This window comes from Oryx dammah, unplaced genomic scaffold, assembly GCF_014754425.2.
Source record: "Oryx dammah isolate SB20612 unplaced genomic scaffold, SCBI_Odam_1.1 HiC_scaffold_11229, whole genome shotgun sequence".
In the NCBI taxonomy this organism is placed as follows: domain Eukaryota; kingdom Metazoa; phylum Chordata; class Mammalia; order Artiodactyla; family Bovidae; genus Oryx; species Oryx dammah.
In genome coordinates, this window is record NW_024080622.1 from 6,169,885 (window position 1) to 6,197,111 (window position 27,227).

Here is a 27,227-nt window from a genome sequence, read left to right on the forward strand (position 1 = left end):
TCTGAGCTCATCTCCAACATATCATCTCCCCAGCTTGGCACCACTTCCTCCCCAGCCTTACTGCCTTCAGAAGCAGCACTGCCAATCTCCAGTGAACCCCAGCTTGAAAACTGACAGTCAGCGTGGACTTGTCCAACTTGTTCATCATAGCCCTCAAGTCTGCAAGAGTCTCCTCAGAGATGCTACCCTGTGTTTATACCCCTCCTTGATGCCATTACCATCACCCTAGTCCAGACCCCTAGCACGACACATTCAGGCTCCAAAACCAGCCTCCCCATCCGGTTCGCCCTCTGCTCCTCCCATCCATGGAGTCAACTGATGGTCAACGAAGGACCAGTGCAGCTTTCCTCCAATCTACCTCTGCATGGAGGCTGGTCCTCCGAACACCACCTTCAGGAACTGGAATGCCCTGTTGACAATGTCAGCGTCCTGGAAATTCTTTTTAAGGCTGAGGATAAGAAGAGGAAGCTTTCATGGTGTTCATAGGAGACACTCAGTAAATATGTGTTACATTCACTCATGCTTTTCAAAGCACACCCCTTGGATGGTCATCTCCAATCCAAGACAGACCACCCCAGGGATGTCTTTGTGAATCTCCTGAAAGCTGTGGGCCCTTGCTTCACAAAAGAGCACTTGCACGTGATTTTGGGAATACAATTTCAGGGGGTTCTTCATTCCCTGGCCCATCTCTAAAGCCAAGTTTGCCCCTGATTGAACTCATTTTACAGACAGAGACTGAGATGCAAAGAGAGGAAGGAATTTGTCCGAGAACATGCATAGCATGTGTTTCTAGGAGGCACTAGGTCATCTTATGAAAATGCTGGGTCCACTCCCTGCTCCAGCCCACAGCTCTGAGTAGTCAATTGCAGAACCCCTAGCCTGTCTGTTTGCTTCACTCATGCAAGAGCAAGAGGGAGACAGGCCTGCACTTCAAGGCTGGAGGGAAAAGATTGGGTAGAAATAGGAGTCTAACCAGCCCCATGCATGGAAGACAGTTCCTATTCCATCCCTCTGCTCGAGTGCTCTCTTTCCTTCCTTGTGGGATTTTGGAGCCTGGCGATGTTACTGGCATCTAGGGTGTTCATGGAAGACTTCGTGGAAGAGGAGAGCCCTGCTTGAGCCTCAGTTTTGGGTGCTGGAGGGAGGCAGGGACTAGGGGTTATTAATAGGCCTGGCTCGAGGGGCACAGGGAGGGTGAATGTGATATAGACACCCAGCACCCTGGTTGGGAAGTACCCGACACCGGAAGGGGAGGGGGCTGGGAACAGAGGGGAGCGCCACCTCCCAAAATAGCCAGAGCAGAAGCCTATATAGGTGGCCATCCTCCCCCAGGCTCACTGCCTGACGGGACCTCCCACCGGCCCAACCTTTCCGTCCAGGTTCCAGCCCTCCACCCCCTACCTGAGGTGAGTGGCAGCCATGGGGCTGGACGAGGATGGGGGGAGGAGGGGCGGGATAGCCACATGTCCCCTTCCCTCCCAGAGACACAGGCTGGGCTGGTGACACAGGCTGAGAGGCGAGCAGCCATGGAGTTCAGGGCTGAGAGTACAATTCCTGGAGTCTCCATCCTAACTCTTGGTGTGACCTGAGGCAAATTCCTCCCACTGGCTAAGCCCACCTACAGAACAAGACGGGTGGAGTCAGACATCTGTGGACTCAGGTGAGGCGGCTCTTGCCTGGGCAGAGGACACAGGAGGAAGGGGTATGGAGGGCCGATGGGCTGACCTAACGACATCATCTGATGCTCTGGCTGAGTGGACTATGGCGTCCAGTTAATGGGAAGCTTCTGCAGCAGGGAGAGATAGAAGAAGCAGCAGGGAAGGATGGGGCTGTTGAAGTCCAGCCTCTGCCAAGGGGTCAGTGTTTGGGGACTCCGCGGAAGCTGATCTGAGGCTGAGACACGTGGGACCTGATTGGTATGGTCCTGGGCACTGGCAGAGCCCCATGCAGTGGGTCACTGGACTTGACGTTGGTAGAGCTGGGGTTGGATCCCTCTGATCCATTGCCTTGCTGTGTGTTTTTATGCCACTCGCTGACTCTCTCTGGTCTCAGTTTCCCCACTAGTTTAGCATAAGGATCCCTCAGCTGGGGAAGCAGATTTGCCAACAAGGCTCGTGAAGTGAGCTGAGCCTGGGGCTTGAGATGATAACACAGAAGCCCAGCATCTCCAAGTTAAAAGGCCAGTCAAGGCAGAAGCAACAGGGGCAGCTGAGGGGTCCAGGGATGGCCTCACACAGTGAGAGATCAGGACAGGAGCTGCAGCCTCAGTGCCTTAGAGACCAGCTGGCGGGCTGTCTCCTGAAGGAGCTGACTCACAGAGAAGGGGGCCCACTGGAGCCAGGAGCATCCTAATGTTCCCAGGAAGGGCAGCCGTCCAACACCAAGCTAGGGAGACAGTGTCGACAGTGAGTGCCAGGGAACCTGGGCTACAGGGTAGCAAGGCAGCTCTCCCTAGCTCCTCCACCAAGGAACACTATCTTAGCCCCGCCCACCTGCCCACACCTGAAGTCAGAGTGTTGAGAATCCACCACAAAGGACCACTCGCATACCATCAACAAAGTGGAGGGAGACTGAGGCCCAGGGACGGCGAAGGTCACAACCCAAGGTGACATAGGGACTTACTGCAGCCCCAGATCTTGAACCCAGGGCTCCTGACTCCTTGTCCAGTGCTCTGCACACTTTAGAGACAGCTGGTTGCAGCCTGAACCCTCAGGGAACCCTGGGAAAGACAGCAATCAGTCTGGCTGCATAAAGATCAGGTAGTGTCATGTTTCCAACAGATGAAGTTGGGGCCATAAAACCTGTGTCTCAGAAGTGTGGTGTGAGGGCGGCACCAGCTCCCCAAGAGTGGGCCTTGAAAGTGCATAGAGGGCAAGAACCTTCTGCCACCCTCCCCTCCCCCATACGGTTTATAGGGGCAGGAGGAGTCCAGACCCTCATGATACTTTGGCTCAGGAGACCAGGAAAGCAAGTAGTTAGTGGGGATCCAAGAAGGGTTCTTTGAAAAGTCAGACTATGAAAAAAAAAAAATCAGTTTCTGTATTCCGAGTTCCTGACCAGATGTGGGATGGGGCACCCGTAGAGGGCCCTAGCTGCACCGGCCTATCCTTGCCACCTCACCTCCCAGTGGGTCAGGTTTCCAGACCTCAGCGCTCAGATTCTGCAGCATAAATTTGCATCCAGGACAGACAGCGGAGGCAGAGGTAGGACTGGAGAGAGAATGGGAGTAGGGCCAAGGGGCCCACGAGGATGTAGACCTGGCCCCTGTCGGTCCAGTATACTCCCCGAAGAGGCCGGACATCCTCGGAGGTGCGGGGATCCCAGACCCTACGTCGCACCATGCCGGCGCTTCCTGCTTGCCCTTGACGGCAGGAAAACCCTCCAACTGGGGAAGCGGGCGCCCTTTAAATTCGAGGTTGCCCCTTCCCCTGGAGCCCCGGCTGCAGCCCCTGGGGTCCCAAGGACCCCCGGCAGGGCGGGGCGGGGCGGGAGCGGCGGCGGGACCGTGCGCCCGCCGACTAGCCCGGCCCGCACAGATCGCCGGCTCCGCTGGACTGAGCCGCTGTGGCTGCTCGCCGAGCCCCGCGCCCCCTGGCTCTGTGCCAGGCCGGCGGGCGTGCGCCCGGCGCGCGGCACTGCAGCGCAGGTCATATGAGCAGAAATGATGAGAAAAGCACTTTTTAATCTTTTCGCACTTGCTCTGCCCGCTCAAACAGTTGCAGGATGTCGATGACAGACTTGCTCCACGCTGAGGACATCAAGAAGGCAGTGGGGGCCTTTACCGGTGAGCAGCGCGCTCCCCTCCGCATCCCCCTCCCCTCATCCATCTCCCTGGCCCCTGCACCCCCGTGGGTCCCGCGGCTGGCCAGTCTTCCCCGGCGCTCCTATGCTCACGCCTTCCGCCCCGGAGCTAGCGGAGCGTGGAGGAGGGTCCACGGCACTACCCAAACTTGGCCCCGGCGGCACCTGGCGCAAGCAGCGGGCTAGGAGGCCGGGCTCCCTGCCGGACAACCGAAACTCTCGGGCGCCAAAGGCTGGGTAACCGCGCTGCGAGGACTCAGGTCCCAGACCAAGGGCGAAGACCGGGGTGGAAAGCGGGACCTCTGGGTCCTTGTAAGCGCTCGGGGCTTTTTCAAGGCACTTGGAAGGGCCATAGGTGCGCATGTTTCTCTCCCCGCGACCCCTTTCCGGAGAGGGCTCTTTTCGCCCAGCTACTCCTTGCTGGTTTCCTGAATGTCCAAGTCCCTTCTCTGGGGCTCAGAGCCCACCCCGCTCAACGGATCTGCGAGGGAGCGAGATGACCTTCCCCAAGCTGGCGCTCTGCTCTGCTCAGCGCTGCGCGCAGAGCATCCTCCGCGCTTGCAACTTCCAGCCTCCTCAGGCACCAAGAGAAGGGAACGGATAGTCTCATGCCTCTGAGCTGCCCTGGACTTGAACGCTTAGCTGCTTAATTAAGTTCCTCCTCCCTCCTGTCCCCCAGATGGGGAAACTGAGGGAGGCAGAGGGTTAGAAACTTGCCCAAGGTCACTTCGCAGGGCAGAAGGGGGATGAGCACGGGGGTCACCTCGAGGTGGTGTCCCCATCCCCCTCCATCTAGTGTCTGAGGTGGACAGAGCAACTTTCCTCCCCTCCAGCCCAGGGAGGATACCTTGACTCTCCATAGGATTGCTCCTACACCACCCCACCACCCCCGACACACGTTACTTGGTCTAAGGTCGCCTACTTTCCCAGGCTGTCCTTTAAACAGAGCTCAGGGTACAGAATATTGAAGGGAGGCTCCCTTCCTTTCTGCTTGGCACTCCATCCCCTGGGCATGAAGCCTCCCTCCCAGAGCCCTGCGATAGCCCACCCACTTCTCCTTGGCCCATCTTGTCCCTCTGAGAGGAAACCTAACTGGGAATTCTTGGGGAGACTTGCAGCACCCGCCCCCACTCCCACCGGAATGGCTTTCTGCAGCAAAGCCAGGACTTCTGTGTCCTCCCCCTCCTCCTCCTACTATGTGACCTTGAGAGAAACTTGTCCTCTCCGTGTTGATTTTCTGGCCACACAACCCATGGCCAAGAAAAAAGTCTCCCCTCCTCCCCAACAACAGACACACATCTTAGTCACTCTTCCTCCAATTCCCGTGCCCACCCCCACTCAGCCACCACCCAAAAGTCTTCATGGAAACCTCTCTGCCTTCAAATGCTACCCCTACCCTTAGCGAAAGGTATAGTGGAAGGTGGAGGGAGGTGGGGAGCCAGGGAGATCTGGGTGCAAGCCCCTCTCTGCCGTCCCTGGCTGTGCGACCTTGGTCCAAGACCCCTTGCCTGGTCTGGACTCCCTCAGCCCTGTCATGGAGGTGTAGCTCCTCCATCCCCCAGGACTGGCCCAGCTGTGACACCCCCATTCTCCCACCTTTTCCAAGGACCCTTCTCTGTCCTCATTTTAACACCCTCCTCTCCATCTCCCAACAGCTGTCGACTCCTTCGACCACAAAAGATTCTTCCAGATGGTCGGCCTGAAGAAAAAGAGCCCAGAAGACGTGAAGAAGGTATTCCATATCCTGGATAAAGACAAGAGCGGCTTCATCGAGGAGGAGGAGCTGGGGTAAACTGAGGCCTGCAGGGACGGATCTGTGGCTCTGGGGGAGGGAGCAGGGTGGGGGTTGGGACGCTTGCTTCCAAGTTCCTATCTGTCTGCCCTGCTCTCTGCACCCGTCACAGAAAAGAACCATCTGCTGTTGCTTCTGGAAGAATAAAATCCTCTGCAGAAAGTGCAACTAACTAGGTTAAATTATAGCCACTTAATATTGCTAATGGAATGATGCTACTTAATAATTTAATACAAACTGAGAGGCACTTTTTCTCATTGCCTAACACCATAGCCAAGACAGAGAGCGCTCCCTTGAGTATTTCATTGATTTTCATTCCTCTAAAAGCCACTTTCTGCCATCCCACAGACCCCTGCCCTTCTGTACCAGGACAGTTAGAACAGTTCTGGGCATTTCATGGGGTACAGAACCAGCTTTGAGGGGTCAAGAGTCCCGGGAGCAAGGCAGAGAAGGTTATGACTAGGAGAAGGCAAAATGACATCAGCAAAAATCCTCCCACCATAACCCTCTCGGCCACCTGGCCCATGTCTGCCAATCCAGCTGTGCTTTATGTAACTCTCTGGCCAAGATTGCCTCGAATTTTGTCAGGAAGAGAAGGGGGAGGGTGTGGAGAGGGGCCTTTCAAGTAGAGACTTCCCCAGCCATCCTGCCTCTCCCCTAAGCCATCTCACAAGGGTACCCTTTGTCTAGATCCTGTGCCTCTACCTTCCCATGCCCAGTGTGTATATGCTTGCACACACACGTGCAAAGTCTGACTTCTATTTATCCTCCAGGCATCACTTAATCCAGGAAGCCTCCCCTGACTCTTCCCTCTCCCTCAGTGGGATGGATGCACCATTCAAGCAACTGCTTTCCACTTCCCACCATTGCATCTATCACACTGTGTGGCCTCTCTTGGAATACTTGACTTCCTCCCTGTTTTTTAACTTGGCTTCCAAAGACCACCTCTATGCCCCCATTTCTAGCATGGCCCTGGCTCAGAGAAGATACCCTGGTATTTGTTTTGTTGACTGAATAAATAAACAAACGCAGGTGCCCTAGCAGAAGTGAGGGCAACCCTTTGCTGAGGACAGCCTGTCCTTCTCTGCACACCCATCCGTGAAGCACAGCCATGGTGGGGCTGCCTGGCCCAGCACCATGACATGCGTGTTCCCTGCTCACCCTCCTCTTCGAGCCTTCTGCTTCCCCTGTGCAGATGCCAGCCCACCATCCACAAGGTGACCCTCACCTGATTCCCTCCCCTTTTCTCCCTTTCCTCCTCCAGATTCATTCTGAAAGGCTTCTCCCCAGATGCCAGAGACCTGTCTGTTAAAGAAACCAAGATGCTGCTGGCTGCTGGAGACAAAGATGGAGATGGCAAGATTGGGGCTGATGGTGAGTACCCGTGACCTGGGCACATCGTGGATCCTGGGATGTTTGGATGCCAAGAACTCAGAGCTATGTCCCTCCATCATGAGAATGGGAGGGGGGAGTCCCACAGTCCCCAAGATTCGAAGAAAAATGGCAATCCATGAGGTCTAAGAGCTCTGTCATGTAAGCCAGGCAAAGAAAAAATTGGTATTTTTTCTAGATTTGAACAACCCCCAAGGGATAGATCTTTTTTTTTTTTTCCTCTCTCTCTCTGCTGTATAAGGAATCCAGAGAATTGGGGATATTTTCTGAACTTTGTCTGCACTTCTGCTTGGGTTCTGGTCACAGCTCTGCCCAAATGGGCTCTGTGACCTTGGGCAGTCTCTCTCCTACTCTGGGCCTCAGCCTCCCATCTGTAACCCAAGGAGATGAGGCCATCTGATCCCCAAGGACCCTACTGGCTTCACATTCTCAGATTCCAGGGATGGAAATTCTTTCCTCTCCTCAGCATCTTGTCTTGGGTGTCCTGTAACTTCAAGTTTCAAAACCTGTTTTGGCTTCACCCAGGTATACCATTCCAGCATTGTAGGAGAGCCAGAGGGGCGGGAGGTGGGGCGGGGGGGAAACAACCAGCCAGGGATCAGCTGGGAATTGGGAAAAGAAACATCCAGCCTGACCTTGCTTTTTGAGCTTTGTTTTCAGGACAGGCAAGGGGTTGGTGGTCCACCCTCCCACACCCTTCTCCATTCAGAGCTGTCCAGCATTCATTTCCCAGCACCTTTATCTTTTGTAGCATCACAACATCCTTAAGAATCATCTCCATTTTGCAAAGGGGCAAACTGAGGTTGAAGGTGCTTGACCTGCTCAGTGAGGTAGGACATAAGTGTGGAGTGAGGATTTAGAACCAAGTAGCTCTTTCCAATTGGAGAAGGCAATGGCACCCCACTCCAGTACTCTTGCCTGGAAAATCCCATGGACAGAAGAGCCTGTTGGGCTGCAGTCCCTGGGGTCTCGAAGAGTCGGACACGACCGAGCGACTTCACTTTCACTTTTCACTTTCATGCATTGGAGAAGGAAATGGCAACCCACTCCAGTGTTCTTGCCTGGAGAATCCCAGGGACGGGGGAGCCTGGTGGGCTGCCGTCTATGGGGTCGCACAGAGTCGGACACGACTGACGCGACTTAGCAGCAGCAGCAGCAGTTCTTTCCAACATGCTACACCACATTTGCGCCAGTCCTAATGATGGTCCCTTCTGCCAATTTAGAAGGAAACTGTATTAAATGCTTAGGCTCTGGGCCCATGCTGTCTGGGTTCAAATCCCAGTCCAGCCACTTTCTCACTGTGTGATTTGGGGCAATTCAAGTAACTTCTTAGGCTTCAGTTTTCTCATCTCTGAACTAAAGATAATGATGCTTGCTATCTCGTTGGATTGTCAGAGGATTACCTGTATTAATGAGTGATGTGTATAGAACAGTGGCACAGAGAAGTGCTATATACATGCCTGTTTAATTTTTTTTAATAGCAGCTAGGTTGCATTCATCCTTTTATACTCAGTGTCTAGCCCACACCCAGCCCACACTTAATACACATTTGTTGCTGGAGTATGAAATCCAGCCTCCTATGCTCTCCTTGCTCTCTGCTCTTCACCAGTTGTGACCTTGACCATGAGCTCTCCACACCTAAGTTCCTGCATCTGACAAAGGGAGAGCACAGTTTTATCCTAAGACCTGCCTGGGCTCATTGTAAAAATTAAGTGGCTAGAGACACAAAATTGCCTTGGGAAAGGTACAAGGATTCTGAACATGGACATAGTTTATTAAAGTTTTATGCCAGAAATGAGAATGGAGGAACTCTAACAAGGTCAGAAGCAATGAGTCGCCTAGCCTCCCGTTGGCAGCTGCCCTTCCTGGGTCTGGGAAGGAGGGAGGTGGTTTTAAAGGAACCAGAGCAGAGGGTGCTGGTGGGAAATGTGTGGCTGGTTCAGGTAATTGCAGTGAATGGCACATCTCCCCACACCCCCATCCTCACCGGGTCACTTATCAGACAGTTCCACCCAGAACCTGGTTCCAGCGATGACCCCAAGCCAGGCCTTTGGACCTCCTTCCCATTTTTATTTGCAGCCAATATGCTACAGCTCAGAAGCCCTAGGCAGGGTCTTCATGGCTGGCTGCCCACAGGCAACCTACACAATGAAGAAAAACCAGGCCAGATCCTGGCCTCCCTCCCTTTCTCCCTCATTTTCTCCCTCCCTCCTCCCCTGCCCAATGCAGATCTTAAAGCCCTAATTCAACTCTTCCATCAGACCAAAAAGATATTTACTGAGTAGCAAATATCTACAGTACCAGGCAGTGGAGGAGGCAAAGAGGAATTAGACCCACAACTTCCTGGCTGGGCATCTCTGAGCCCTGATTTCCTGACATGACAACACATAACTCACTGGGATTTTGTGAGGATTCTATGGCAGTGTGGAGTGCACAGCACAGTAAGTACTCAGTAAACAGTGGCTGTAATACTATTGCTATTCTATCTGCTCAATGCTTACAGCTCTATGATACAGACACAAACACAGGGTAAATACCAGGCAGAGGCCGGGAGGTGCATACGATCTCTGCAGAAGGGAGACAGTGGGCACTGGTGCAGACTAAAGACCATGGGCAAGTCTGCCACAGGCCAAGGGGCAAGTGGAGGGAGGTCCAGGCGAGGGCTGGGTATCAGTCAGCAAAGGCACGAAGGCTGGGAGGTTTAGGGCCTGTTTACAAAGGGACTAGAAGTTGGCTTGCTGAGGGTGGGAGGCAAGAGAGAATGATTACCAGGCTGAACAATGTGCGTCCGGTCTGAAGCTGGACTCTGCACACACGTCACTCCATGTGGCCTCAGGATGGCAGGGGCCACAGATGCAGATGTAGGAAGAGCGGCTCCAGGGCCCAGGGTGACATTGGGGCCAAACCTGGGTCTGTCTGCCAGCACAGTCCAGGCTCAGGCGAACCTGGTGAAAGTGTGGGAGTCAGGGCAGAACAGAAGAGAGGGCGAGAGATGAAATGGGCAACAAGAACAGGTCACCCTGAGGTGGGAGGCCACATCTGGTACTCTGGAGATGAGAGGATGAAGACACGCATCCCCGCTTCTGCCCCCGTGCACCATACTCTTTCTGGAGGGCGACAGGAAGGATGGGTGTGATGGAGCCCAGTAAGCAGCGGGATGAGAGAAAGAGCCCTCCGTGGGCCCAGAATTTTCTATTTTAGGCTCTCTGCTTTGCTGCCTACTCCCTCTCAAGGCCAAAGAATCTAAGCCCTGTCCACCAGCTGGAGGACGCCTTCAGCTCTTGGTGGGACTTGGGACAATTCATGGAACTTTGGTGCCTGCTCTTAACATCAGCAGTCAGATGACTGGCCAATCCTGGGGTCTCTTCAATCCCTGGGACTCCCCACGTGCCTCAGTGCATACACCCCTAGACAGAGGGCCAGGTTGGCAGCTAGCTCAGCTGTGTGACCTTGAGTAAGAACAGCAGTGACATCTAACTCCAAGGAGCCCCCTGTGTGCCACACACTGTGCTTAGCGTTTTACTCATTTCATCTCCCCAGCTTCTTTGAGGATACTACTCCTATCCCCATTTTACAGATGAGGACACTGAGTCTCAGAGACGCTAAGGGTTTGCCTAGGAAGAGAACAAGGTCAAGATCTGAGTTCAGGTCTGTCTGGATCCAAAGCAAGTGCTCTGTGCTGCCTGCTTCATCCATTCATTCATTCCAAGTCAAAAGGCATCTACCATAGATGACTTTATTTATTGACTTATTGCTTCTCTCTTCCTCTGGGATGGATGTCAGCTCCACAAAAGCAGGAACTTTGGTTCAACTCTGACCCCAACACCTAGAACAGAGCACATAGTAGGGGCAAAAGAAAAGTTCAATGAATGAATGAATGAATGAATGAATGAATGTATATGTGTCCAGCCTGGGGATACAATGAGGAAGAAGTGTGGTGTCTAGGGAGCGGTCCTCAGGCTAAGGGTGGAGGCCCGTTTTTGGCTGCGGGCTTCCATGTAGCAGGTGCCTGGGGCTTCCAGAACCAGGGGTACTGCCTCCATCTCTAGCTGCTTGCCCTTCTACAGGTGAGTGATATTTACCAGGTCCTTAAGGATCCCAGACTGATGAGAGTGGGTGGAAAGACAAAGTTCTCATTATAACCCTTTGCTTTCCTGTCTCTCAGGGAAAGAGATGGGAAAGTAAAGTCAAGGAAGTTTCCTTACTTCCGGGAAGCTCAAAGACTTTTATAGATGTGGTCAATTGATTCTCGACAGCCACCTTTGAAAGCCTGGTGCAGAGCTGGTAAAGGGGAGAGTTAAAGTAGAAAAGGAAGGAGAAGCTGGGCAGAAGATGGAAGATGCCCCAAAATCCAGGCATCAGTAACAGGCAAGACTAAGAAGTGTCAGGTCCCTTCTCAAGTACTTGTCCTCCCCCACCGTGGGTCTCCAGCAGCACCCAGCCCACAGCACAGATGGCTGGGCCCCGTCCTCAGGGCTCCTGCTTCCTTAGGTCCAGGGTAGAGCCCAAGCGTTTGCATTTCTACTGAGTTCCCACGTGGTGTTCATGGTCCGGGGACCACACTTTGAGTACCACTGCCTTATGATCATCCTAGAAAGTAGATGCCATCACTCTTCTGGTTTACGGATGAGGAAGCTGAGGCACTCAGCAGTTAAGGAGCATGCCCGGGGTCACTCAATAGCAGAGTCAAAGCTGAGACTCAGAGATCCCAGCAGGACCCTCTGCCACCCTGCATGTGTCCACAGTCTGGGTTCTCTGTACCCAATCCCTGCCCGCATGGGTGGGCAGGCTGATGAGAAGAGTGGGCACCATTCGTGGGCACTTCCTTCAGGCCTCACAGCAGCATCCCAAGATGTGCTCTCATTGTACAGACAGAGAAGGGAAGGGAGTACAAACCAAGGCCCAGGGAAGTGAGTGGCTTACCCAGGATCACACAGCTACTCAGGACTGGGGACCTGCTGCAAGCCTCGACACTCTCTCACCAGCACTCCCCCGCCCCACACTGTAAACAGGAACTGCATACCCCATGTACATACACCCACACACAGCAATCCTAGTTAGTTTCCTGAAACCTGATCCCAGTGGCAGATCCCGTTTCCTATGCTTCAGGCATGGTCCACTCAAGAGCCCATGGTTTGCTTTTTGCTTCCATGGCTGAGAAATTAAGTCACAACGATTGCCTGACCCTTGAAGTTGGTTCCATGTGCCTGAAGGCATTTGCCTTTTCTGCTTCCTTCTGGAAAAAAATCTGTTCTCTTTTATCCTTAAGTAGCCTATTTAATGGGCGAAGGCAATGGCACCCCACTCCAGTACTCTTGCCTGGAAAATCCCATGGACAGAGGAGCCTGGTGGGCTGCAGTCCATGGGATCTGGAAGAGTCGGACACGACTGAGCGACTTCACTTTCACTTTTCACTCTCATGCATTGGAGAAGGAAATGGCAACCCACTCCAGTGTTCTTGCCTGGAGAATCCCAGGGTAGGCTGCCATCTCTGGGGTTGCACAGAGTCAGACACAACTGAAGTGACTTAGCAGCAGCAGCAGCCTATTTAATGTGGGAGGCAAGAGGGAAGGAGTAAGCCCTCAGGCTGAAACTCCTGAAGTCAGGCAGAAAACACAACCTGTAGAGTGTGAGTTATTGGCAGTGTGAATAGTCAAACCTTCTCCCCTCTCTGGGCATCCATGTCCTCATCCCAAAGTGGGGATAAAAATAACCACTTTCAAAAACTGCTGTGAGAGTTAAGTGAGTACTCTGGAAATGATTCTTTTCCTCTTGTCTCATGTGCTTTTTCTTGTGAGTGCTAAGTCGCTTCAGTTGTGTCTGACTCTGTGTGACCCTGTGGTCTATAGCCCACCAGGCTCCTGTGTCCATGGGATTCTCCAGGCAAGAATACTGGAGTGGGTCACCATTCCCTCCTCCGGAGGATCTTCCCAACCCAGGGATCAAACCTGCATCTCTTATAAGCTACCTCAAAATCCTTTGGAAATAGTGGAATACCCACCCTCAAAGGAAACGAAACCGAGTCTAAGACGGGAAGAATGTGAGAAGGACAAAAGGAGAGTCCTGCCCGCCTCCCTGTAATTCCAGCCCTCCAGCCCCTATGGGGTTTGATTTCCAAGACAGGCAGGAGGGGCACACCAGGACCAATCCTCAGCCTTGATGGCAGAGCCCCAAGGCGTGCAGTGTTTTGTCCTATTTCATTGCCTCCTCACCCGGGCTCAATACAGTCTAGGGGACGGAGTCTGTGATCCCCAGTGAGAGACGTGAAAACAGGCCCCGCAGATGTGAAGCGTCAAAATCACACAGCAAGCCCTTGGCCGAATGGAACCTGGATGTCCTGACTCTGCCACTCCCTCCAACAGGCTGAGCTGGGACATTTGAGTTATAAATGGTTTCTGTGCTTAGCAAGATGCTTGCTTTTATTCCCGTGTGGACTCTCCCTAACTCCCAGCCTTATGCTGCACTAGATAAGATTTAGCCAAGGGAGGGTAGGCAGCACTTCTTATATAACCGCCCTCCTGCCAAAAGGAACAGCAGCAAGGGGGGAAAGAAAGATGTCCCCTCTTCTGGCCCTGGAGGTTACAGCTTAATTCGGAACCCATCCTGCCATAAGCCAGGCCTGAGTTATAATCTTCCTGGCTGAGTGACGCTCGGCCTCAGTTTCCCTGTAAGTAAAATGGGGATAAGAAAGCTGGTGAGGATGAAGTGGGACAGCTCCTAGGGTGGTGCCTGGCTCAGAGGGTACCCCCAGCACTGTTCACCGACTCTTCACTGCCTTCCGCCTTGACCTCAAATGACCCAACCTCCCAGTCCTCTGGGGTGGGAAAGTGATCCCTGTTTGCAATACCGATTTATAAGAAACCCAGCCCAGGAGCTATTTAGAGGCAAGGTGATAAACCAGAGGCCTGCCTTCATCCTGCTCCTCACGACAGAGGGGAGGAAAGTGTCTTCCAGGCGCTGACTCCAAGTTCGTCTCACTTTCCCCTCAGGCTATCAGCGGGTGCTGCGCTCACCTGTCAATAGCTTCTAATTTTGTCCAGCCCCCACAGTGCAGGGACCTGGGACAGACCTAATTAGGCTAATTTCAGTTTCAGAAGGGAAAGGAGAGGACTGAACCCGCCCATCCTCTGAGCCTTTGCCTGCTCCCTCCTCTGCTCACCCCCTACCTTTCCTCTCTTCCTGATCAGATGATGAGGACACCAGCCAGGTGGCCCCCTCGGGCCTCAGGTGAGGTTTCCTTGGCGAAGGTAGGGATGTACCTGAATTCCTCTGGGAGGAAGGGCTCTGGATGACCCCCTGCCCAAGAACCACTGTACCTCGTATAGTCCTCACTGTCACCCTACGAGGAGATACTCTCCTTGTCCCCATTTTGCAGATGCGGAAACTGAGGAGCAGAGAATGAGTGTCTGTGGACAGGCATATGAGGGATGGGACCCTAACTCTGATGGGATAGACAGTGTCAGAAACATGTATCACATCAGTGATTTGCTCTTTGGGCTTCCTGTATCTTCTGTCTGTTTCCATCTTCCTATCTTAGTCTCAGGACTTTTGTGATTACGGTTGTTATTTCAAAGCCCCAACCTGTCCCAGTGGTGCTGAGGAGATCCAAGGAACTAACATTTATACACCATCTCCTATATGCCAGGCATTTATCTGTATTTTCTCATTGAGTCTTCCCAAGAGCTGTGCAAGTGGACGTTATCATACCCATTGTACACATGAGAAAACTGAGGCTCAGAGAGGTAGGTAGTGACCTAAGGCCACCCAGCCCAGCCAGGATGTGATAGAACAAGACTCAGACCCAGCTTCCAGGATTGCTGGAAGGTTGTCAGCAAATGCCAGATGGGACAGGAAATGGCGGGGGCCGGGGAGGGTGGCAAGAAATAAAGGTGATGGGGCCATCTGTGGTGTCACCCACCCCCCACACCCCCTTGCCGGGCAGCAGCCAGGCATTTCATGGGTTTGGTTTTAAACTAGCTGGAGCTGTAGAAGCATCCTTTTCCCCGCTCCTGCTCGGGGTATGTGGGATCTTTGTTCCCCAACCAGGGATCGAACCAGCACCCCCTGCATTGGAAACCTGGAGTCTTAGCCACTGGACCACCAGGGAAGTTCTTGAGTTAGTTCTTGACCGCTAGGGAAGCATCTTGATAATAACAGCTACCAAATGCTGCGTGCTAGCTACAGATCAAGTCAGTGATAAGGGCTTTAGAGCTGCTTCCTCTGAACAGCCCAAGGAGCCACACTTTACAGATTAGGAAACTGAGGCACAGTGAGGGGAAGCACCTAGTCCCAGGTCACAGAAGCAAGAAATGGGAGTTGACGGTTGACTCCCAGCTCCTGTGCTCCACACTCCGGAGGGGAGCTGGAAAGGTGTCTTCTAGACCCAAGGCTGAGCAAATAAGAAAACCCAGACCTGGCAGGTTGAGGTGTCCTGTCCAGGGACATGAGTGAAGGCAGAACCAAGACCAGACCCCCATCCTCTGATGTCCATCCCCCCTGCCAGCCTTCTACTGCCAAATCACTTGACCTGGACTTTACAGAGTCTTTGTAGGTTTGCTTGTTTGTTTTTTTTTTTCTCAGGAGAGACCTAGAAGTTTTAAAAGAGACATTTTGGTAAGAAGGCTATTAGTTAATTGGCTGGTTCCTAAGAGCTCTGCCCTGAGAGCGGCACTAAAGGAACAGAAGCACTGACCCCTGCCCTTGATTTGTCTCCCAAGTGCCCCGCTGCCGGTTCTGGGAGGACAAAATTAGAATCCTGTGTTTTCTGCAAAAAGCCAGGGCATGTACTATTGTGACACCCTGACTGCTTCATGGGGGATCCTAGAGATCTGTTTTTAGAGGCTTTTGAAAACCTCATGGGTCGAAAACACCTCCATAGTCAGGCTCCAAAATGTCAGACATTCTACTGCTGGAGGGCCCCGTGGTTGGCGTCCCCTGATCCCCTTCACGCCAACTGCCCCAAATGCCATCTGGTGTGAAGGTGATAGGCTCTTTGCTGAGGAGCAGCCAAGAACCTGTCATTTCTAGGGTGAAGGTTGGGGGTGGCGTAGATGGAGGTCAGGAAATGGAAAGGACCAATTACCCCTCTTGACAATTACCCCATGATCAGGTGATGGTGGACAGACTCATGTCTCCTTTATTCCAGAAGAGAGTGACTCAATGCCTAAGGACAGGCTATGCGGGCTCCAGCCAGTTTCTCAGATCAAATGGCAGGTTGAAGCTAGAGAGATTTCATGCTTCCATCCAATGTGAGATACTAGCCTTCTCAGGAACAGCCTTTCTACATTCATGTAGGGGGTGTTCCTGAGACCACAGCCAAATCCCTGTTCCTGTCCCTTCTATGCTGCATGACCTTGAACTTGACCTCTTCAGGCCTCCACTTCCCCATCTATAAAATGGGAATCATCCCACTAGCCTCCTGGGTCTGTCGTGAGAATTATATGCAGAAAGTCAGCACTTGTTGAACACCTAAGGAGGACTCATGAGCCATGCGATCCATTCATCCATCTGTCCACCCATTTGGCATTTGTTTACAGGCATCTGCTGGGGGCCAGGTCTGTTCTGTTGCTAAGAGAGTTGTGAGCAAGAGGGATAGTGCCCCCTGACCCCTGGGGGTTTACACTGTGGTAGGGGGAGACTGAAAGAAATAAGCAATTACATAAGTAAGATAATTTCAGAGAGTGATAAGTACCATGAAGTAAATAAAAAACAGCTAATATGACAGTCATGGGGTGGCGATATTTGAGCTGGTGCCTGTGTTACTCTAGACCCAGGTCAAAGTAGGTCGGAAAGAGGGAAGTTTGAATCATGTCCTCTGTGCGATCTTGGTCATGCAACTGGACTGCAGCCTCAGTTTCCCCACCTATAAAATGCAGATAAAAGCCTCTCTCCCATGGAGGAAGTGAGAACTTAATGAGATGATAAATGCAAAAATGCTTCCCACGGAGGTGATAAAAATAAGAATTTTAAAATTCTATAAAAAAGGGCAATATTAATCGAAGTACTAATGGCAAAAGATATCTTGGGGCTTCCCTGGTGGTCCAGTGGTTAAGACACTGTGCTTTCAATGCAGGGGGCACAGGTTCAATCCCTGGTCAGGGAACTAAAATCCCACAGGTCTCACTGTGCAGCCAAAAAAAAAAAAAAAAACCATTTCAAAATAACCACCTGCCTTAGTAGGGTGCTGTAGGTTCAGAGGAGCCCCTGGTGAGAAAGCGGACGCTTTGATGCCTGGACTGTGGGAGGAATTTTTAGTGTTTGATGAGGGGTTCCATTCCCGACATTCACTGTGATCCCTTAGCCCACCACCCTTAGGGTTTTCAGGACGAGCAGGCGACCTCTCCCCCTCTCTCACCTCGATTTGATTCCCAGGCCCCCACTTCCAGGCCACCTGACCTTCCTGACCTCAGGGACTAGCTGGGGACAGGAGAGGGTGGTGTCCATTTCCCAGGTCAAATCCCCAAAAGACGAGGAGCCCTCCACCTGGCAGGGTCAATGGCAGGTCACTTCCATGATGATAGCATGTGTTGGTTTAAGTGATTTTGTTTTTTCACTTGGTGATTTTTTAAATCCTTCTAAATTTGTAGGTCCAACAATAGCCCTGCATCCCCAGTGATAACATTTTACATAACCATGTGCATTGAAGAAATTACCCTGGGAGGCTTTCACAGTATGTTTCATACCAAGCCTGGGGAGGACAGGACGAACCTCAGGGGAGCCCCAGATACCTCTTGTGGCCTTTTTGAAGCCACTTCTCATTCAGTTTTTTGTTTGTCTCTGACTAGGAATTGTTACTGCCCTCTCCCTTCACTCCAGGGCCAGACTGGGGAGCAGACGCCCAGCAAACAGGGCCAGCCTGAGCCTCAAAGCCTTCTCAGTCTCCACCTGTGCTGTCCCCGCATCACATCTGCGTTTCCAGAGGTGACGGGGCCTTACCTGAGGGTCCCCAGTGTCTGGCAGGCTGGGGACATGGCATCTCAGAGACACATACTGGAGAGGGTGGCCGACTCCTTCTGTCTTCTCTCGTTCCTTGGAGAGAAAAACAACAGGGAAGACTATCCTAAAGCAAATCTTCCAAATAAAGGTCTCAGAAGACCTGACTGCTGAGCAGAAACCCTACTGACCAGCACACGAGGACCCCACAGTTGAGAACACATGGAGCGGGGAGGGTAGAAGAGCTGCCAGAAGGGGCTGAGGCCTCCTGTGCACCAGCACTTCTCTTCTGACGGCCTCTGAGTCAGAAGCAGAGCTGTCTTTTACAGAGGATGCTAGTGGGGCTCAGAGAGGCTCAGCGCCTTGTCTAAGGTCACACAGCCCACAAGGGGAAGAGCCAGATTTGAGGGCCCAGGCCTCTCTAGCTAACCTTGTCTTATCATACAAGAGGCCAGCCCAGCACGACTACTGAGTCTTCCCCAAATACACACCGTTGCTTCCTGCCCTCCGAGACTGGACCCCTCCCTCTGCTTTCTCCTATGGGAATCCTGCATCTGCCTATATGCCTATATCAAAAGCCACCTTTTCTCTAAGGGTTTTGTTGATGCCTTAAATAGAAGGCACCTCTTCTTGCTGGGAACACAGAGTCTCTGTGCCTCTCCCATCTTTTCACAAACACATGTGGTCCCCTCGGTGTCAGATGCAGAGTCAAGAGGTGGGATGGAGGAAACAAAGCCTGAGAGGGTCCAATGCAGGAAGCAGACAGCAAGTGAATAAGCAAGAATAGACTCAGAAGTATTCTGAGAGTGGGGAGTGCTGTGAAGCTAATAAATAAATGTGATAGCAAAGAGGGTCTCAGTAGAGGTGGGTCACTGCTTGTACCAGAGGGGTCAGAGAAGGCCCCTTGAGAGGTGACATTTGAGCTGAGACCAGGTGAGTGAGAAGGGACTGGCCATGAGGCAGCCTGGAGAATGTACCAGGCAACAAGAATGGCAGGTGCAAAGATCCTGGGGTGTGAATGCCCTCAGCATGCTTGAGATTCAGAGAAAAGGCCAGCAGCACAGAGCTCTTCCTGATAATCATCTTCTTCCAGAAAATCCTATGGTGCGGAGACCATCTTGGACTCCCTTGCATCTCCCCTCATCTGGTTGCCCCATCCTTTGTTCATTTTAATGGAGTTGGATTTACTAGAAAGATGTCTGATTGCCCCCTGGTGCCAACACTGGTCTCTCTCTGACATCCTTAATATTAAGGCAAAGCAGGGCCAATGTACACTGCTGGGGAAGGGGGTGACCACCATGGACTGGCAGGCAAGCCCACATGGAGGGGTCTGGATCCCAGAGCTTGAATCCTCAGCCAATTACTACCTGAAGTCACTGAAAAGTCACTTCTGCTCTCTGGTCCTCAGTTTGCCTCTCTGTAAAACGGGGATAATAACTCCTAGTTCCCTAGTGTTTGTGATGATTAAATGAGGAGCTGTGTGAGACAGGGGCTTCCCAGGTGGCGCTAGTGGTTAAGAACCCACCTGCCAGTGCAGGAGACATAAGAGATGCAGGTTTGACCCTGGGTCAGGAAGATCCCCTGGAAGAGGGCATGGCAACCCACTCCAACATTCTTGCCTGGAGTATCCCAGAGGAATCTGGCAGGCTACGGTCCATGGGGTTGTAAAGAGTTGAACATGGCTGGAGCAACTTAGCATGCATGTGAGACAGAGCCCAGCTCATTCTGAGCACCAGGACACATTCACCCCTCTGAGCTGTGTACAGAAGTCACATGGTCGGTCTCCTCCAGGGCGTGGCTCGGTCCCCCAGAGGAGGAGGAGCACACAGCTGTTTCTGAACTTGGCTGTTCACCAGAATCACCTTTTGACAAATAAAATAACTCATCCCTCCCCAGACCTTCTGAGTCAAAAATTCTGTAGCAAGGGCCTAGGACTCTGTGTATTCTTAAGATTCTGCTGGTGACCCTCATGGGTTAAACCAAGGGGCTAAGAAAGAGCTCAGAAAAAGAGCTAAAAACTAAGCGCTAAGAAAGAGATCTGAAGCCTGGCTGTGCTTCTTTCTAGCTGTGTGACCCCATAGACCTTGCTGCACTCTGAGCCTCTGTTTCCTTTCCTCTCTGTAGAATGGGAATAATGATAAAATGCACATCATGGGATTTTTGTCAGTTAAATAAGCTGTTGTATATAAAGCACTTGGAAAACTGACTGGTATGTGATAAACATTCAGAAAACTCTCATGGCTGTTATTATTGTAGTTAGTATTACTAATAATTTGTGGGAGACATGACATCATGACACAAAAAGTATGGTAGGAGCATCATTTCCCATCTCACCTCATTCATTCGCTCATTCATTCATTCATCTCCATGCTCACCCCCTCCATTACTCTAGCTCTTTCTTCTGCAGCATATTTGAGAATCAAGAAAAAACACCATGCAGCAGAGCTGGAGGGTGGCAGGGGGGGTGTGTGTCTCCCCGTGGTCCGGTCCCAGCCAGTGCCCCAGGCCACCATCCCCCTCTGACTCACCTCTGTTGTTTTCTTTGCAGAATTTTCCACTCTGGTGGCTGAAAGCTAAGAGGCTCTGACTGCCCGGATCTTGCTCCTCTCTGCCCTGAACTCCCGATCTCAGCCCCTCTCGCTGCCCTGCTGCCTTTCTGTTCAGTTTGTTTATGTTATTTTTTACTCCCCATTCCCTGTGGCCCTCTCATGACACCAATCTTCTGGAAAATGACAGAGAAACAATAAAGGCTGTACCAATCAGATTCTGCTGCTGAAGGAGCAAGGTCTGGTAGGGTGTGGATCGTCTTTTGACTTTCCAGGTGGGGGTGGGGCAGGATATAGACAGAAAAGATGAAATGGAAGGGAAATTTACTGAGACCCTCCTCTGCCTTTGGTACATGGCTTGCCCATTCATTGCTGAAACCATCCATCAAGTAATTGATGAAATTCCCATTTTACAGATGCAGAAACTATGTCTTGGAGAGCAAAGTGATGTGTCTAAATCCACACAGTTAGGACTTGTGGATGGATGGATGGACAGATGGATGCTCATTATGACATTTTTGGTTACAAATGATAGAAACCCAACTCAAAGTGAAGCAAGCATAAAAGAAGAAAAAAAAACAAAGACTTGGTTATGTTCCTGAATAGTTCAGGAGCACACTTTCAGGAACAGCTGAATCATGGAACTCAAATGATTTCATCAGGATTAAGTCCTTCTCCCCCATCTCTGAGCTCTAGTTTTTTTTGTGCTGAATTTATTATCAGGCAGGCTCTCCCTCCTGATGGCAAGATTCCTCCAGGAACTCAAGGTGTACATTCAGAATATCAGTTTTTAAAAAAGAGCTTCTCTTTTACAATCACTCCAACAGAAGGCCCCAAATTTAGCCCTATTAATCCCAGCAGCTCGTATTTACTGAGCACTTATTCTGTGCTGAGCTGTTTCCATGATTCTATCTGTACAATTAAGTGGGGACCATTATTCTCTCCATTGTACAGGTGAGGAAATTGAGGCACAGGGAAGTTATTGGATTGGCCAAAAAGTTCATTTGGGTTTCTTCTGTGATATCTTATGGAAAAACCCGAGGAAATTTTTGGCCAACCCAATACATGTTTGCCTAAGATCTCAGTGTGAGTAAGTGGTGGGGCCAGGACCCCAAACCAGCAGCCCTCTCCAGAGGCTGCATCCGTCCTTGGACCAATCACCACAACCCAAAGGATGGGGGTCCTGACTCGCCCATCCGGATGGGGCCCACCTATGGACACACAAAGCTCATGGCTGGAGAAGAATCAGGAGAGAGGTCCCAGTGGAAGTCAGAAGAAGGGAGGGAAGCTGGGTGAGCAGGCATGGCGGTGGTCCGGCAGAGTGGCTCTGCTCTGCCTGGCAACAGCCTTGGGGTGGGAACCGCGGCCATCTTCTTGCCCGTCAGGTCTCCAGACCTGGTACCCAGTGGCATCTGCTGACCCTTCCCCTGGGCCCTGCATTGTTGCCCTGGGCAGGGCTGTCAGGGAGGGCTCTCACTGAAGATGGGGCACAGGCAGGCCACCCATCAGGGTCCAGGCTGAGAGTCAGGGATGGGTGATGGGTGAGCTGCCTTCTATAGGGGCAGTGGACAGAGGCAGCATGCCCAGACCTAGAAGGGGCCAGAACCAGGAACTGCGCCAAACAGTGGCAAGCTCCAAAGGGCCACCTTACCAGCGGCTGCCTGGGGCTGAGAAGGCAGCAGCTGAGGTCAAGTGACTGGAAATGGGCCTGGGTGAGCCAGAGTGCGTGAAAGTGTAAGAGTGGGCAGGCACAAGGGCACGTGTGCACACATGCTCATGACAATAGTCAGGACCTGGGGACCCAGGTTCCCATGTGAAGTCTGACAGGGCCCAATTTTAGAGCCTGAGGACAAGGCTGATGAAGAGGGGCCCCCTATACATCACCCATGTGGAATGCAGGAGGAGGGGCTAGGGAGCAGAGCATCTCCACAGAAACCAGAGCAGGGCTCCGTGAGAAAGACACTTGGGTCTGGAACAGTGACAGCTGCCACTGCCCGCTGGCCTGGGTGGCCTTGAGCGCCTCTCACCCTGCACCCAGACGACCGCCCACACATCAGGATGCCCCCCAGGGTGTCACGTGGTGCAGCGCCAAGCCTGTCTTTTTGACCCTCTTAGGGAACACAGGACTTTGACTCCAGGGGCCTGTCTTGGAAACGATTTGCTTGGAGCCTGAGCAGGACAAGGTCAGGACAAGGTGGGGGTACCCTGTGGGGGCAGGAGGGAATGGTGTGGCCAGAGGTGTCATGACAGGTGACACTGACCCCACCACTTCTCTCCCTCCTGCTTCTGCATTGGTCTGGGTTTGGCCCATATCCATTGCCCTGGCAGCCGCTGCCCCAGTCCAGGCCTCATCATGGGCATGGCAGGACACGACTTCACGGAGCCGAATGGCCTGATTCTCACACTCGTGAAGAGCCTCTGATCAGCACATTAGGCATCTCTTCCGATGAGGCCATTCTTCCAGTAGCTGTTGGTGACTCAGGTTTGGCATCTTTATAGCAGAGACCTTTACTCTACGAGCTGCTTTCAACGAGACTCTGAGAGATGCTGGTGGGAGCTGCTCTGGCCACTGGACCCCTGCATGGTCTCCTACCCACTCTCCTGACCTCCTCTCCCCCTCCCCAGTCCATTCTCCATCCAGAGCCCCCAAGCGCCCTTTCCAAGCCAGACCAGGTTACATAGTTCTGCTTAAAACTGTCCAGTGACTACTCCATCTATTTTATTTATAATTTTGTAATATATTTATAAGAAAATATTTCACAAGTCATTTTATAAAATAAGAAGCCCAGCCCAGCCATCTGTGCCCCCAGGGATGGCCCAGCCTCCCACTCCCCACCCCTGTCTTTCATCTTTGCCTTCTCCTTCCAAACTGGTCCTTCAGCCTGGACCATTCTGCCCTCCTTGCCTCTCTTTCCCTCGCTTTCCCCTCTTCATCCTCAGGAAAACCACCTGGACGATGCCCTCAGCTGGGATCAGAGCCCATAAACTGCCTGCATTACAGGTGTAAGGGGGTAGGAGTGTTCCAGAGATTGTAAGATGTCGAGAGCATGTCTGTGGGGTTTCCTGCTGGATCCCAGGGCCTGGCACACAAAAGGTGGCATGATGTGGATATGGCCACATAGCCAGTGACTCACTCAAGGCCACACAGAAGTGCAGAGCAGAAAGAGGACTTGAACTCATCTCCTACCTTCCCACCCTTCCATGGTACCTCATCCACAAGGACCTTCCAAACTCAGCAAGGAGGGAGGAGCCAAGCGGAAGGCCTCCCTGCTCAGCATCCTCCTGGTCTAGGCTGAGTGTCACCAGCCTCCAACCACCCATCATCCATAGCCCCAACATCTCATCTTCACCCTCTGAGCTCCCTTTCTAGTTTGTTCATCGGCTGAACACACCTCCTTTCCTTCATTGTTATGCTCAGAGGAGCTCACTCATTATCTCTGTCTTCCTTCTGTCTGGGAGAAGCTGGGAACAGGTAGGGAGGGAGCTCGGGCTGGGAGGAGGAGCTGGCCTGTGGGTTCCTGAGTGCCTTTTGATAACAGCGGGAGCAGCCTGCACCTGGGCAGAAAGCTGAATGATGGATGGAACGCCCACGTGCAGGGAGAGGATGCAGATGAGGGGTGAGGGAGTGAAGAAGGGCCAGAGATGGGGAAGGATGAATCGGGAAAATTGGAAGTCAGGGCTCAGAACTCTTCTTTCAGTCACGAACCTGGAGAACATGACTGTGCCGGGCTCCAGCTCTGGGGCTGGACGAGGCCACATCTGCCTCTTCCTCTGTTGAGTACTTACTATGTATGCGCCAGATGCGTGTATATAATATTTGCTGCTGCTGCTAAGTCACTTCAGTCGTGTCTGACTCTGTGACCCCATGGACAGAGTGGACAGAGTAGCCCACCAGGCTCCTCTGTTCATGGGATTATCCAGGCAAGAATACTGGAGTGAGATGCCATTTCCTTCTCCAATATAATATATGAAAGTGAAAGTTGCTCAGTAGTGTCAGACTCTTTGCGATCCCATGGACTGACAATCCCTGGATTCTCCAGGCCAGAATACTGGAATGGGTAGCCATTCCGTTCTCCAGGGGATCTTCCTAATCCAGTGATCGAACCCAGGTCTCCTGCATTGCAGGCCGATTCTTTACCAACTGAGCTATCAGAGAAGCCCAAATATAACACATGCCATCTCTTAATACACACCATGACCCCCAAGGGTGACATGGGTGAAAAACACCGAGGTTCAGAGAGGTTAAGTAATTTGTCTAAACCACTCAGCCAATAAAAATAAATATAGAAAATGAAAATTAAAAGCATACTCATCTCTTCCACAAATGATTTCTGGATGATTACTTGTGCCCCGTGCAGCTAAACATTTTAGAAGCATCACCTTGTTGAGTCATCATAGTAACTGTGAGAGCTTTTCCCAAAGCACTCAGTCTCCTTCTGACTCTGCCCCTAGAGTAAAGATGCCCCAGCCCAGGGCCCCGGCTGCCACCCTGCAGAACATTAGCCTGGGAAGATCAGAATCGGGTGAACCTGACATTCAGGCTTGTATAGGCATGAGGAGGTCGTTTGTGAGGGGCATCCTCCTCCATCAGTGTAGCCAGAGAAGGGCCTGAGCAGCCTGCCTGGACCCCAAACCACATCTCAAGCAGCTCTTACCTGAATTACCTCCGTTCCCACTCTGCCTTCTCAGGGAAGTGGTAGAAGGTGTGTCTGCATTTGGGCCTTTATGGGGATCAGATCTGAGACTCCCAAGGGCCTAGGGCAGGCAGCCCCATGCTGGTGGAGGGGAGCGGTCACCATGGTTCCTGCAGGGCCTCCACCCCGACCCCAGTGACCCAAGACTCTCTGTCCAGTGGGTTTTGTTCCTGGCTGTGGGCGTCCAGCCACCGCACAGGGCAAGGCGGATGTGCAGAGGGTCGCAGCTGTGCAGCTCCAACCAGGACCGGGTGTTGGGCAGATAAGTACCTGCCAGCTCCCTCCACGGAGCTGGGCTGACTCCAGCTCCACGCAGTGTCCCCGAGTCTCCATGGGGCTAAGCTGCCCACTGCAGCAGTTCGCTTAGTGCTGGGCCCTCCCAGAGTTCCCCTCCCCGCCCTGTCTCAGGTCTCCACCCTACTCCCCAAGTGGTACTTTCAGGAATTGGTTCACCATAAAACACTGTGCTGACGTCCCTGGACAGGGTCTCCTGGGTGAACTCCAAACCAAAGCTGTGTAGGAGTCAGGCCCATCCCTGGTTTATCTGACCCCAGAGCCCATGCTGAGACCCACTACAGCTGTCTGTCCTACCGGGTAGATAAATGATGTGCATCCCGTATTTAAGGATATGAATTAAAAAGTAGCTAGTTGGGACTTCCCTGGTGTGGACCACCAGTGGTTAAGAATTTGCCTGCCAATGCAGGGGACATGGGGTTCCATTCCTGACCAGGGATTTCACCTGTCAAGGGAACAACTAAGCCCAAGAGCCACAACTACTGCACCTGTGCTCTAGACCCTGGGAATCACAACTACTGAAGCCATGTTCCCTAGAGCCCATGCTTGGCAACAAGGGAGGCAACAGCAATGAGCAGCCTGCTCTCTGTAACTAGACAAAGCCCATGTGCAGCAATGAAGACCCAGCAGCTATGAATAAATAAAAATTTTTTTACTACCTTTGAAGTCCCATTTATTATTCTTTTTAAAATTATTTTTTATTGAAGGATAATTGCTTTACAGAATTTTGCTGTTTTCTGTCAAATCTCAACATGAGTCAGTCACAGGTATACATATATCCCCTCCCCTTTTGAAACTCCCTCCCATCTCCCTTCCCATCCCATGCTTCTAGGTTGATACAGAGCCCCTGTTTGAGCTTCCTGAACCATACAGCAAATTCCCATTGGCTACCTATTTTATACATGGTAATGTAAACAAATAAAAAAAAATAAGTTTCACACAAAAAAATTTTAAGTAGGTAGCCATCTGCCCCTGGGAAGAGGATGCAGCAGGGAAGCAGCAGCCGAGGGACCAGCGTGGAAGCTGCTCTGATAATGGAGGCCCCTGAGAGTGTGAAAGTAAAATTGTTAGTCGCTCAGACACATCTGACTCTTTGCGACCCTATGGATTGTGGCCTGCAGACTCCTCTGTCCCTGGGGTTCTCCAGGCAAGACTATGGAGAGGGCTGCCGTGCCCTTCCTCAGGGGATCTTCCCAACGCCGGGCTCAGACCCAGGTCTCCTGCACTGCAGGCCCACTCATCGCCATCTGAGCCGCCAGGAGCCACGGAGGCCCTCAAGCGCTCCAGCTCTCTCTGTGCTCACCGTGGTGCCAGCGTGGACGCGCCCCAACGAGAAGTGGCCCCTCGCACCGCAGCAGCTCCTCCAGGTCCCGGGCCACTCGCCACCCTCTCCTCTAAATCTCACAGCTGTTAACTCTCGAGAAATGAGCAGAGGGCAATCGGTTAGGCAGAGCACTTCAGAGACAACTCTGAGATGGTTGTGAGACTTATGGGAGCCAGTGCCAGATGAGAAATTACTTTGCTCCAGCAGTTCTGCAAAATTCAAAGCTTCTTGCTGGAGCAGAGGGTCAGTTATTGAAAGGCTTCTTGCATAATCATCACAAAATGCCCCCTTGTCAGCATCACCTGAGAGATGGTCATGGATGGTCTACACTGGGGGAGGCAGCCCTCAGAGAGATGGTCAGGGATGGTCTACACTGAGGGGGTGGGGGACAGCCCTCAGAGAGACGGTCAGGGATGGTCTACACTGAGAGAGGGAAGCAGCCCTCAGAGAGA

General features: G+C 52.2%; 1 protein-coding gene and 1 non-coding gene across 3 annotated transcripts; both read left to right on the plus strand.

Annotated features, from left to right (window-relative positions):
- Positions 1-1,305: 1,305 nt before the first annotated feature.
- Positions 1,306-20,697, plus strand: LOC120861195 (parvalbumin alpha). Of its 2 annotated transcripts, none has more exons than XM_040236850.1 (5): positions 1,306-1,406; positions 3,717-3,784; positions 5,457-5,589; positions 6,858-6,967; positions 20,466-20,697. In XM_040236850.1, exons 2-5 carry the CDS (start codon positions 3,724-3,726, stop codon positions 20,492-20,494), a joined length of 333 nt encoding a protein of 110 aa, XP_040092784.1. In that variant the 5' UTR covers positions 1,306-1,406; positions 3,717-3,723; the 3' UTR covers positions 20,495-20,697. The 2 variants fall into 2 exon arrangements, with proteins under 2 accessions (XP_040092784.1, XP_040092783.1); XM_040236849.1 differs by lacking the exon at positions 1,306-1,406 and adding an exon at positions 3,229-3,309.
- Positions 17,015-17,087, plus strand: TRNAE-UUC. Its single transcript has one exon. It is a non-coding gene; the product is annotated as a tRNA-Glu (tRNA).
- Positions 20,698-27,227: the final 6,530 nt, after the last annotated feature.